Here is a 12,827-nt window from a genome sequence, read left to right on the forward strand (position 1 = left end):
TGCCAGGTCCTTCAGGCCTCTCCTGCTATATTTTCCTGTAAACGCTCTGCAGCCAGCCAGCTCGCACTCTGGCTACGTCCCAGACCAAAGTAAAGGTGCCTTCCAGAGGTACAGAAAAGTTGGCTAAAGCTAGGGTCAGGCTACAGAGCTGGAAATTAGGAAACACATGCTTTACGATGGAAGTTGGCACACGTCCCAAGAAGACGACATTGGACAAGTTTGCTTATCCCACTCCACCAGTTCCCTTCATCACTTCTGAAATCAAGATAGTCTAGAGACCAGGATCTGAGGTTTTGTCTCCAGACAGAGCTCTAATTTTGGCTGAGCTCTCTGGGCAAATAACCAGTGATACCATAGAGGTCACCTTTATGAGCAGTACACTGCTGTAAAATGGATAACAACTTGAACAAAAAGCATCCCTCAAACAAGCCAGACAAAGAAAACAATAAGTACAAGAACATCCAGAAAGCTTTACTCTTAAAAATAAACTAGCCATTTTTAAAGTCTAAGAGCCCATGTTTACTGCAGATTTAGGGACTGTGCAACATCAGATAAGTAATGAGTAATCTTTTCTGAAGCAAAAGTATGGCCTGGTCGTAAAGCAGGACCCTACCATGTGAGGAACAGAAGATGGTTCTTCTCCCTGCTGCTTAGAACATTTGCCCAGAAAAGATCCCACATCGCTGAACAGAAAAAAAAAAACAGTGCTTACAATACCATTTTCAGAATCTAGATTCTGGTTTCAAAACGGATATAAAAGCTTCTCACAGCAACTTGCAATTTGTTGTTACTTCCTGGTTCTGGTTTAAAGAAGTAAGCTGGACAAGAATGAGCAGGTGGGTCATATTCTGCCTTCAGAGGCCAATACAGGAGATGAGCAAGAATGACAGAGCTTTGGAGGGGAAAGAACCGGCTCATTGACCCAGCTTCACAAAATCCTCTAGGAGCTCAAGTCTCCCTGCTAACACCATTTGTATATAATCTCCCTCTATAGGCACTCAACGAACCCCCTCTGGTACATCAGGACTGCTTTCAAATCTGTCTCCCTTCCTGACACACACATACATGCCCCAAGTTCAAACTTGTTTTTGAAGCAATAAAGAGATGCAGAAAAATTGTACATTTAAATGACACGGTGAGGTGGCCAAGTGTGAAGCAAACCCATCTCTCACATCTTTCATTTAAAAGGATGAGACAGGACAACAGAAAGCTTGCTGTGAAGAGGTCAACGTTGAAACTGGGCCACGTAATTTGCCATTTGAGAAAACAACAACACGCAAATAGGAAGACTCTTTGGACCTCTCCTCATTAGGCAGGGAAACCATTTTGCAGAGGCAGTTTCCCCTTGGGAAAGAGAGGAGGGCAGCGAGAAAGGCAAGTGAACCGACACGAGATTGCCACCACGATGTGTGACCCTGTGGCAAGTGAGTCCCTCCGCTCTGCGAAACGCTTGGAGAGCACCGCTGCCCACGGGGTATTGTGGGAGAAAGCCAAATACAATGAGGCAGGCAAAAATGAAACCTAACAGCCCACGCAGGAAAAAAAAAAAAAAAAAAAGGAGAGCAAGGGATTTTCCCCTGCGATGAGAAACCAAGGAGCACTTGGGTCCGGTCAGTCTTTCAGCCAATTTATTCAATCAGCTTAGGCTATCAAGGTGGCAATTGCGTCGCTTTTGGTTCAGGACTGAAGTGCTGCGGGTCAATCCACCCCAAGCAAACCTGTTTATTTGCTTCGTGGTAGTTCAACACTTAAAGGTTATTCAGCCGTACAAATGCTGGAAATAGCACATGGGGCACTCAGGGTGAGACTCAAACCACCCGGGACAAACAAGCTTACTGAGCATCAGCATGTTGGGGTCCAGCAGAGGTAGCTACCAACTCCCTCTGTACCACAGATAGCCCCAAAAACAGAAGAGAGGGGAGAGCTTGCCAATATACAGATATGAGTCCATATGTTAATACTGCCTAATAGTATCCTCTTCCCTTTGCGATGCCACCCTCCATGAGAAAATGAAGAAAGCTGTGGTCTTGGAGACAGCTCCCACAGAGGACAATGCTGTTCCCAGCTCCCATAAAAAATGAGGGATCTGGATGTGCTGCCCATGTCTTGGGATTCTGCCCAAATGTGCGATGACTCCCTTCTAGCAGCAGTGAAAAATATATACTGTGTAATCAACAGATAGCTAAATCATCCAGTTCAACAGCTCTTGCAGCAAGATGATTTAGAAGACAATATCCAGCCACTGAAATCCTTCCTGCATACTATCTGTAATGACTGTGAAACAACCATAGCTAGACTGGAGATCTTGCACTGCTGTTTCTGTTGTTGTCTGAAACGTAGCTTTTTCTTCAAAAAGCAAGGGAGCCCAGAGGACACACACGAAGAGGGCTCGGTATCCACAGCTACCCACGCCAACCCCTCCGCCAGTCTGACATGGGGTTGCATCGGGTATTAATGCCATCAAACAGGGGTGACTAACCATTTGGGGTGAATTTGGGAAGCCAGCAAGAATCCCATGGACTGATATGACAAGACTCATTTAGGATGCTGATGTGCCAAATCCTCACTAAGATAGCATAAAATGGTCAAATTAGAGTCCAACCAGATTTCTTTCATATAGGCAATACAGATTAGAAAACCCTGTGAAAGTTATTTTAAGGATGGACAAAATGAATATCAGTAATTTCCCCTGTATTTGTAGAAGAAAGCCTAAATATTACAATATAGGTGAGCTACAATTCAGCACAAAAAAACCCCAGGAAAACGATTTCAAATAGAAAACTTTTATTTGTCTAAACCTATAGAGATGAAATTTAGGTCTGTCTCAGTTCAGCTGCTCAAATGGAAAGTATACTGCCTTTTTCTCCTGCGACAACCAACCAGAGCCAGCTCAGTAGCCAGAAAGAGACAACTGTGTGTATCTGTTACAGAACTCTCTCCATTTCCCCTGCCCCCTTATTCCTGTATCTTTATCTCAGCCAGCAGCATTGTTTTCTACCCCATCATACTCTCTGGCTATTCTTCCATAACCTCTTGCGCCTTCCCTAGACACCTATATTCCCCATGCACACAATTTTTCTTTCTAGCCTTTATGTTCTGCCACAAACTGCTAGTACTGCTTCCACAGACCAGAGCTTCCTAACTAAAGATGGTTATTGATGTACAGTACTAGTGTTTTAGTGCAGTAGCAGAATCAATAAACTAGGAAATACTGCTTTGTCAGATTTTTCCGGTGCACGCCGGGAAATATTTTTACTGCCTTTGAATGGTCACAGAGCTTTTCTTTAGAGATCACACTGGAGCATGAACTGTGTCTTCCCTAGGAAGAACTGAAGCTCTCCTACCCTCTAGTGACTGGAACAGAATAGAGCACAGGGTTGCAGCTCTTTTTTTTTTCCCCTTCTCTTTTAAACAATGTTTTCACTTCTCCTAACTCAGTACCATGCTTCAGCATCTCTTAACTTTATTTAAAAAGCTGCTAAGGCACAAGCCTTGAGAACTGAATGACCTGACAGTATGGCTTACAGCTGAAGGTCCAAAAAACTTGTATGTAAAAAAAAAATATTCAAAATGCTGTACAGATATAGGGTACAACCAAAAAAAAATTCCAGTGACAGCAACCAAGACAGAAGTTTGGCTATTCTGGACAAAGAGGACCGGAGTTTAAAAACCTGGCTCCCTTTCCCAGGACCTAAAGCCAACCAGCATCAAGAGACAGCTGTGTGTGCACGCGTGAGAGAAAGGGGGATCAAGCTACTGATTGAGTGAGGGCACAGTAATTTCCAGAGCTTTAGTTAAAAACTGAAGTGCTGAGCTCTTCAATTATTCCATCACTTTCTGTCATACGGCATTCAGGGATGCCTGGCGGCTGTCCGTGCCGAGCGCCGCGGGAAGGGCTGCCTTATCCCTGGCACCGGGGCTCGCCGAGCTGCCGTCCGGCTCCAAGGACCATACTTTGCACTTCTATTGACAAAGTATATTTGCTGGCACAATACCCGAGAGGATTGGCTCCTCTACATTGCACACTACAGTTGTAATAAATAGGACAAGAGGAGCTTAATTATTCAATTTATTTAGGCACAAACCAATAGTTATATAGGGAAAATATCAAGATGCATACGTGTTCTCATAAAAGCCAAATTGTGCTTTTCAGAAAGTTAGGCTATATAGCTCAAGCTGGGTACTGGGGCCTGCAGTTTCTATATCATTGTTATTTACTCAATAGCAAATTAAAGCTTTACAGAACAAATAAAAAGCCACAGTCTCTTTCCTGAACAAGTTAAAATCTACGGCAAGAATGGGACAGCAGAGGAATACAGAAGTAGTGGAAGCCTGTAGGGATACTACAGAAAACCAAGGAAAGCAAGTTATGTAGATACGTAGCAACACACAACTCTTGGAAACCCTGTTACATTGCTGGGAATGAAGACTGCCTGCTCAGTCTCCATCCCAAGAAAAAAAGGAATTTCAAAACCCCCAGGAGTGACCAGAAGAAATACAGCCTCACAAAATCCCTCCTGTGGCAAGAGGCGACCCAAATGATTACACTGGGATCTAGGAGACCTGTGTTCAACTCCAGTGTCAGCTACCAGCCACCTTTTGGGTATCCTCAAGCAACTCTGATCCTCCATAGCTTCTTTTTTTTCTTGAATACACACCCATTTCCCCAAGTACAGGCAGTTTTTCTCCCTTGCTACAACCCTTTGCTGAATGGGGTCCTACTTTCGCTTGCCACTAGACACTACCGTAGCGCCAACAATAGGAAAACAGCAATTTCTCATCACACTGAAAATAAAAAGCAAAGGGTATCACAGCCACCACCTTAAGATAAGTTGCACCTTCAGACTTTTCTTATGTTTACCCTTTGTGTTTCAGAGGAGGGCACAGATTTTGGGAGGGGTCTTTTTTAAAGAGAATGAATATGGATTACCTTGGATGAAGTTCGTTTCTTCCGACTTGACCACCTCTGTTCATGGGTCCCCACCATCGTACCGAGGAGAACCCAGAGAGGAAACAGAGGAGTAAAATGGAAGAAGTGTTTAGTAAAATAATTCAAACATCAGTTTGTCAAATGTTTTAGAAAAGCTTATGACTAAACAGGGGGCTGGATCTAGGACTGCATTAATCTACCTCCCCTGTCTCATGGAACGTAACAATCAAACTCAAAATACCTGCATTGCACCAAAAAAAGAGAAGAAATTTAAAAAGTAATGAAAAATAAAAAGTAGAGGGACCCAGAACCATTAGTAAGAAACATGGCTTATACTTTTGGTGCCATCTGGTCCTACAGTAAGCTAATTTAAAAAGAAAAAAAAAATCATCTTGCTGTTAAGTGCTAATGTGGACAGAGCCATTTCCCTGTTCTGATTCCACTGGAAATGGCTGAGCAATTTGCATTTGAAATATGAGGGCTTAAAAACATCGTCTTTAAAAAAAATTACAGTGTGCACCAACTCTTCTATCATCTGCACTCTGAATGTTAACTAAGCACCCAAGAGTACCAAAAGCCGCTACATTAAACCAATGTATTTTCTGTCTCACTGGCTAGGTCCATTTTAGCCCATGCCTTCCTAAAAATCCCAGAAAAATTCCTGAGGTTCTTTCGGCTAAACTGCTTTTTTGCTCAAGTAACTTGATGTCTTTGCTTCACCCCTTCCTGCAATCCAGCGACATGCGTGCCAACAACACTCTCTTGTACAAGTTAGAGGGGGAATTCACATCCCAGATCAAAGCCACCTCATAACAGAAATACAATAACGGTGTTTTGAATGTTGTCATTAAGCTTTTAAATAATCACGTATTGAGGTAGAAATAACTCTACAATTAATATTGACACTTTACAATTCTCAAAAAGGCAACTATTTGAAAAATAATGAACAGCAGGCGGCCCACGTTAACTTTTTATTTTGCTTTCCAACCCCTTGAAATATTTATGTTTCTATAAATAGTCCCATTCAGACTGGAATTCCGTACCTATAATTCAATAATGTGCAGTAAACAGCAACTTTCATACTAGACTATATAGAAGACTTGTAGGAATATTTTCTCTTTACATATGTATTACATGTATTTAAAATTAGCTCTGGTTTTCAAGCCAATCCAAGTAAATGTCTGATCTTGGCTTTTCCCCATCCCTTGCTGGCCAGAAGCAGGATGAGTTCACCAACACAAGTATGCTCAACACTGGGTAAAACACTAGTAGGAATTTTAAAAGATGAAAACAAAAGCAAAAAAACCCCACATGTGCAGCACCTGAAATTTAAAAGCAATCAGCTTCAGCTGTGGTGTTCCCTGTCTCTGCCCAGGTTCTTCTGGGTGTCCAGCATCTAAATGCACCGTATTTCAGCATCAGGAGCTAAGTTTGAATTCAGCCAAGAAAACATCAGTGCCAAAACCAAGGGTTTTACAAGCAACCTCTTCCTCTCAGCCACTGTGCTCCTCTGCAGGATTGGTGCAGTTTAAGTCTTAACATCAAATCTTTACTTTTAAATTTCACGTGGATATATTTTTTCATTGTTACAGGGGGGAAAAAAAAAGAGAAAGAAACTAAAAAAGAGTAACTTTTTTTTTTTAAGTGTTAAACACCTAGGTGGAAATCAGAAAATAGTATGCTCTGGAATAGCAGATCACAGCAGGTACGGTTCATACATTCACTTCAGCAACCTGCACGTTGCAGTGACGGATACCGCACCCCTGATACATGGAGTGCGCGTCACAGCTACAAGACAGAACCCTCCGGCTACAGATGTCGAAGCAACTTTTACCCGGTTAAATAGGTGGCTATTTTTAAAGTTATGATTTATCTTCATTTCAATATTGAGCCTCGGAGGATGAAAATAAAGATGGCATTTCCAGGTAAATCAGATTAGGCCAGCTCTTTTTCCCTGCCCTGCACACGGCAGCTATGAATTTGGTTTCCCAAGCCACTTACATTTCTCTTGACGTCTCCTTGCTTGACTGCCAGACTCAAGTTTAATACAATCACTCCCATGTCATCTTCTAAACTGTTAGGATCTTCCAGTTTTAAAACCTGTTCAGTAGTTCTACAAGCAAAAAAAGATGCACATTGATTGAGTCCAGTTAACGCGAGTTTGTTATTAAAGGTCACACTGAGCTGTGCAAATTCCAGCTTCTCTGAAATTCCCAATATTGAGTTTAAATGTTAAAATGGGAAATCTGGAGGGTTCCTTCTTAGTTCTGACAAAATACACTATCCTTTTAATAATGCAGCATAGCGTCTATACAGCACTACTTAATACTTCTAACTCTCTATATGCAGATGCGTGCTGAATTAAGTTACTACCTCCACTTCACAGGGAAGGAGAGTGACAGAGAAACTCACTCACCCAAGCGGATTTTCTAACATTAATGGCTGGGATTCGACTCAAGGTCCGTATTCTGCCTTGCCTCCACCTGCATTTAATCTCCCTCTGTGACTCAGTTCCCCCTCTGAAAACGGGAATGCTGGTATTGGTGGCACTATCTCATTAACATTCCTAGAAATTCAGATACAAGAGCCACGGGAGCTATAATATACGCAGGATTTAAAATATACAGAGAAAATTAATTTTCTCAAAAAAAAGAGTCACACAGCAAGGGAGTATAAAGGAGAAGTAAAACTTGAATTCCTGGCTTCCAGCTCCACATTGAGACCAAGCAGCAGCAGACAAAAGGCGCAGGGCTTGCCTCCGCACTAAATCAGGGCCAGATGAGCTGCCGCGGGGACGGACGGCTGCGGGGGGAGGCTGGAAACGGGGCGCGCTCAGCCAGCCAGGCACCCGCTCCCCAGCCCCGTGGCACACAGCGAAGGCACCCGGCGCTCCGCAGGGCTGACAAGGGGGCTCAACCTTCTCCCCCCTCCATAAATTGTTCTGGTGTAGCTCTTCCTAAACAATGCCGCGTGCAGAAACTCTTATCCTTATTCCTACTCCTAGACATGAAGGGGAAAGGGTGCCTTCTGCTCCACTGGGCTCCCTCCAGGGTGGATTTGAATCCAGGACGTAACGGCAGATAAAACCAGGCATACACAGGATTTGTCTCAAGCAGGTTTTTAAACACGTGCTCCCCACCCTCCTATCAAAATAAGTTTTCATGAATCGACAGATTCCAAGCTAGAGCAAAAGCATTTAATTTTTTTCCTATGTTTCTCAATTAAGCTGCGCTAATAGCCTTTAATTAAACAAACGTATTACCTATTGAGTTCAAGTTCAGCGAGTGCTACAAATGCCGAACCCATGAAGTCTGAAGAGGTTAAATCCCGATCGTACACCTGGTAGCAAAATAAAATAAATATTTCTAATTTTCACATCATAAGCCAGCATTATCCCAACCAGTAAAAGAACAGCTATTTTAGGCCCTTTCAGTTCAATTTCATATTTGAAAGATCAAAGCTTAGATATAATTCAGGGATAATTTTCATCTGCCCACTTTAATTTGTATTTTTAACTAAATATTTAAACAGCATTTTTAAAGTATCTTCTTAATATTATGTAAACAGATACACATGCGCTGCTATGGATTGTGCCTGTTCCGTTATGCTCTGTGCGATAGCATAACAAAACGCCACACAAAAATCAGGTACTTCTGGTTACAGATGTTTTAGCAATTAGTGCTCGCAACTGGTGGCTTGCAGTTCTGGTGACTGTAACGTTACTCATAATGAGAAAAGGCTTTGCTACTTGTCACGGCTGCATCCCAGGTCATAATTCTGTCCAACCCAGCCAAATTACACTCTTAAAACGTGCTTATGAAACCGCTATTGGTTTCCCCGAGTTTGCACGAGCATGGTAAGAGCAAGCAGAATTTAGCTCCATAGTTTTAAACATATGCAGTCAAGGAGTTTCATTTCAGCTTGGGTTTTTTGCAGACAGAAAGCAAAACATGTGAGTAAAATCTGGAAAAGACATATGTGCATTTTCATTTGACGTTGCTGAAACTCTTAATCCAGGTCATGCTTTGTGTTATGCTGCTGCAGTGAATAAAAATCAGTAAGTTTTGGAAGTTGAAAATAATTGCTTAAAAAAAATATTTACCCACCTTTCAAAGATCTAAAACCAAAACTTACCTTGATCCAGAGTTTTTGATCGAGGGTCTGTACGGGCAGTACAACAGTCTCATCCCAAACTGGGTTGAGGTTTTTGTAGACTACCTTACTTTTGTATAGAGTTTTCCCATTTAGTTTAAACTTCACGTATGGGTCACTTGTACCTGTGATAATTAATAAACCAAATAGAATTAATAAATAAAAAAATTAATAAACCAAACATAACCCCACACTCAGATTATATTTTTGTAAAACAATAAACAATAAATGGTAATGACTAATTTTATATATACATTGCTAATTTACACAGGAATCTATTGAACAGAACCAGAAAGTTGTCTGAAACCAGGCAATAAAAATTCTTCATAATTCGCTTGATTTCTACTGTGTTATTCTTAAAAAAAATGTTAATTATTCTTTAGTAATTTAGTTAACACTTTAATTTGGGAAAAGAGCAAACAAAGGCAGGGATGAAGGACAATTTACAGGCCAACTAACAACACCGACAGTGGAAGAGAGAAAATGCGATCTTGTGACTATGAATATACAAAAAGACCAAAACTCAAAAGCATCATAACTTGGTAGGAGCTCCAAGGAAACCCATAAAAATAGCTAAAATACCCATCAGGTTTTCACCACTGGTGTCACTTGCCAATTTACTTAAAATCAAATTTGAAGTTTCAGTGAAACAATACTGACATTATTTACCAGCTCAGGATAAAAACCTCACGCAGAGTAAAGTCTGTAAAGACAAACAAACAATATTCAGGTAACAAATTTTTTAATCCAAGTGGCATATTTTGCCATGGCAATAATGTCCCATATTTTTATGGAGCAGATGTCCATGGACAGAGCGTGAGGCTCGTGCCACTCGGCAGCAATAGAAAGACTTGCAGCTGTCAAAGGAAAAGAGAAGAGGGAATCAACTTTTTATTATTGTTATTAAACCAGTGGCATCTGCACTAACACCAACCGCCATGCAGGACACCAAACAAAAGGGGAACAAGGTACACAAAGGATTAACTAGATGGTTGATTTAGTAATGCATACAGATTAAAAAAAAAAACTACTCATAAGCTGTAAATAAGGGAAAGAATAAAACTGAGATGTGGCAACATATACAATGAACTGATTCCAGGTGCCGCTCATCTGTCACGTGCAATGTTGTCTGTATTACACCTTATATTTGGAATTAAGCTTCCCTCCTAGCAGTTTAATTTCATTAGAAGAATAAGAGCTAACGCGACAGTCCTGGCCGTCCCCCAACTGCCAGCAGGGAAAGACCGACTGCTACACCAGACTTCGCATATTCGGGAATAATCCAAGTCTGTCCCCTCCGGTCCCCACTGAGATACTGGCCAAATAACACGTAGCAGCGCAGGGTAATCCGGCGTAAAACCAGCACTCAGGCTTGTCAGTAGTTTGGTGAAACAGTGAGATATGAAAGAAATCCATATTTAAACATCCAAAGCTCTGAGCAGTGTTACGTGAAGACAGACTTAGACTCAAGAAAAAAATAGCTATGTGTTAGCATCTATTTGGAACTACGTAGTACTGTAAAGAACTGTGCTCCTGGGACACATGGACTTATTTTTAAGAATAAAACAGAATAACAATTTTCTATAAATTTCCAAAGGGAAGAGTTGTAGAGCCCTGGCCAATTCTGCATGTAAAGGTGTTTCATTCACAGAAATAAACTTCTTAGTTGGTTTTCAAATACTACCTGCAGCTGACCCTTTTCCTAAATAGTAATTGCTGCAATCAACCCCCTTTCCTGAAAAATGCTGCAAAATTAAGAAGTTTCTTCTTCCTCACCTTTAAGAAAGGACAATAATAAGGGCCTGGTCCAAAGGCAGGGAAGTCAGAGGGCAGTTTCTCGTGGTTTTCAGTGAGTCAGGACTGGACCTTTCCCTAGAATACGTCCCAGAACTATGACTATACTCTTGTACCAAATATACAGCTTAAAACCAGTACACTTTCCACAAGGAGTGGGAGCACACGGACAAGTCATAGCCCCACAATGCGGGCAGTAGCCCTCAGAGGATGCAGAAGTTAAGAAATAAGAGTATTGAGCCCTTTGGTGTTACTTTCTTCCAGCTCCTTTTAAAACAAACAAACAAACAAAGCCCACCGCCACACAACTGGCTTTTATTTACAGGATAAGCAGGAGCAAGCTGCATTATTAAAACCTAACAATAATAGTAATAATGATGTCCATGACCTATTCTGTGCACAAAATAGCAACTGGCCGAGACAAGGAAAGCAACTGATGAAATGAAAGCGTGAAGAGGGCGATGGAGGCAGGCGGTCTATGGCCATAACTCATCTGGTTTTGGCACAGAAAACCCACGAGCAAGGGTAAAACCCGAAGAACGAGGAGACAGAGAAAGCAAACAGTGAGCAAGTTCAATGTCTACAAGTATAAAAATCCAAGCCCTTTCTCTGAGGATGGGAAGCAAGAAAACTATAGCTAAGTAAGCATCCCAAATGCATCGTTGCTCTGAAAGAACAATAGTAAAGGGAAGAACCATAGTAAAGGGAAATGGAAGAGGGGGAAGGGCTGCCCAGTACTGCTCATGTGAGCCAGGCTTTAGCAATCATTCCCATATATATGTATATATATGAGAATAGCTCCATTTATATTTACATATATTTGTATGCTTTATATATTTTTATACAAGACATTTATGCATATAAAAGGAGTCTTTTTTAAAAAATATATAAAAAAGCGTGCAGGGGAAAAAGCTATAATAAAAAGAGGCCTTTAATTAAATAAGATTGCCACTCTGGGATCAGGCCTTCATGCTTGTCAGCTTACTCTCAAAATAAACATCTCAAACCGGGGCCTCAGTGGTGTCACTTACTCCGGCAAGGCACACTGGGTAATCCCTCGCTATCTTGACAGCTACATAATGTTCAAACTGTTTCACGGGTGAACGCCGGCACTTGCGCGAAAGAAAATATTAATGCCGGGAATTAATAGAAAAAGGGATGATGGCTTACAAAAGCCAAACAAGGGAAAGGTGTCAAGTTAGTACCGGCGTTAATTGTTAGGGAAAATAATTGCGGAGGGGCAGGGGTGTCGGCGGCGCTCGCCTGTCGGGCTGTCAGAGCGGTAACATCTCAACTAGGCAGGCGGGGGAGAGGGGTCGGCGAACGGGGTACGGCGGGAGCGTAGGAGCGACCGGCCGCCGCCGCCGCGCCGGCGAACAGACGGGCTCTCGCCTGCGCGGTGCGAGCCGCTGCTCACCGGCGCTCGGGGCGGGGGGACCCGGCGGACCAGGAGAGAAACGATGGGGGTGGGTACGGCGCAACGGCCCCTTCCGGGGTTTGCGAGGCTTCCCCTGCGTCCTGTCGGCAAAGCTCATGCTCCTCCCTGGGTCAGCATGCCCCTTTCTGGCTTTAAGATGTCCCGGATTGCACCCGGGTGATAACATAGGTTAAAAAGGAGACAGGGAATGAGAAGTAAGCCAGGTAGACAACCCTCGCCTGATGGGATGGACGGCACCGACTGCAAATTATTAATTACATTTGAATTCAAGGCTTGAAGGCTTCTGGATTCGAGATCAGAAAGACGTCTGCATCAATTAAAAGCCATTTATTAGAGGCAATTTACAATCCAGCCAAAAGAGCATAACTTTTTTAAAAGTGCGTAGTGATGTTAGAGATGAACCGATCTAAAAAAGGAAATATTTTTTATAATTTTCCTTTAAACATGACAGGCACCAGATAATTTTCTGAAGAAGCCAGGCTATTGAAAAAATAAAAACATACAGCTTTTCAG

At 42.2% G+C, this 12,827-nt stretch overlaps 1 protein-coding gene across 3 annotated transcripts in view; it reads right to left on the reverse strand.

Moving 5' to 3' along the window:
- Window positions 1–12,827, reverse strand: part of MCTP2 (multiple C2 and transmembrane domain containing 2) — a gene marked incomplete at its 3' end in the record, with an annotated part of 103,673 nt that overhangs the window by 75,998 nt on the left and 14,848 nt on the right. For 2 of the 3 annotated variants that reach the window (XM_082004918.1, XM_082004920.1), the window contains exons 4-7: window positions 9,065–9,207; window positions 8,193–8,269; window positions 6,932–7,043; window positions 4,931–4,966 (exon numbers count right to left, since the gene is read on the reverse strand). In XM_082004918.1, the coding sequence (XP_081861044.1) occupies window positions 4,931–4,966; window positions 6,932–7,043; window positions 8,193–8,269; window positions 9,065–9,207 (368 nt within the window). The remainder of the gene's footprint in view (window positions 1–4,930; window positions 4,967–6,931; window positions 7,044–8,192; window positions 8,270–9,064; window positions 9,208–12,827) is intronic. The other variant, XM_082004919.1, reaches the window with a different exon arrangement.

Source organism: Phaethon aethereus (assembly GCF_964289735.1).
Source record: "Phaethon aethereus genome assembly, chromosome: 12".
Lineage (NCBI taxonomy): Eukaryota > Metazoa > Chordata > Aves > Phaethontiformes > Phaethontidae > Phaethon > Phaethon aethereus.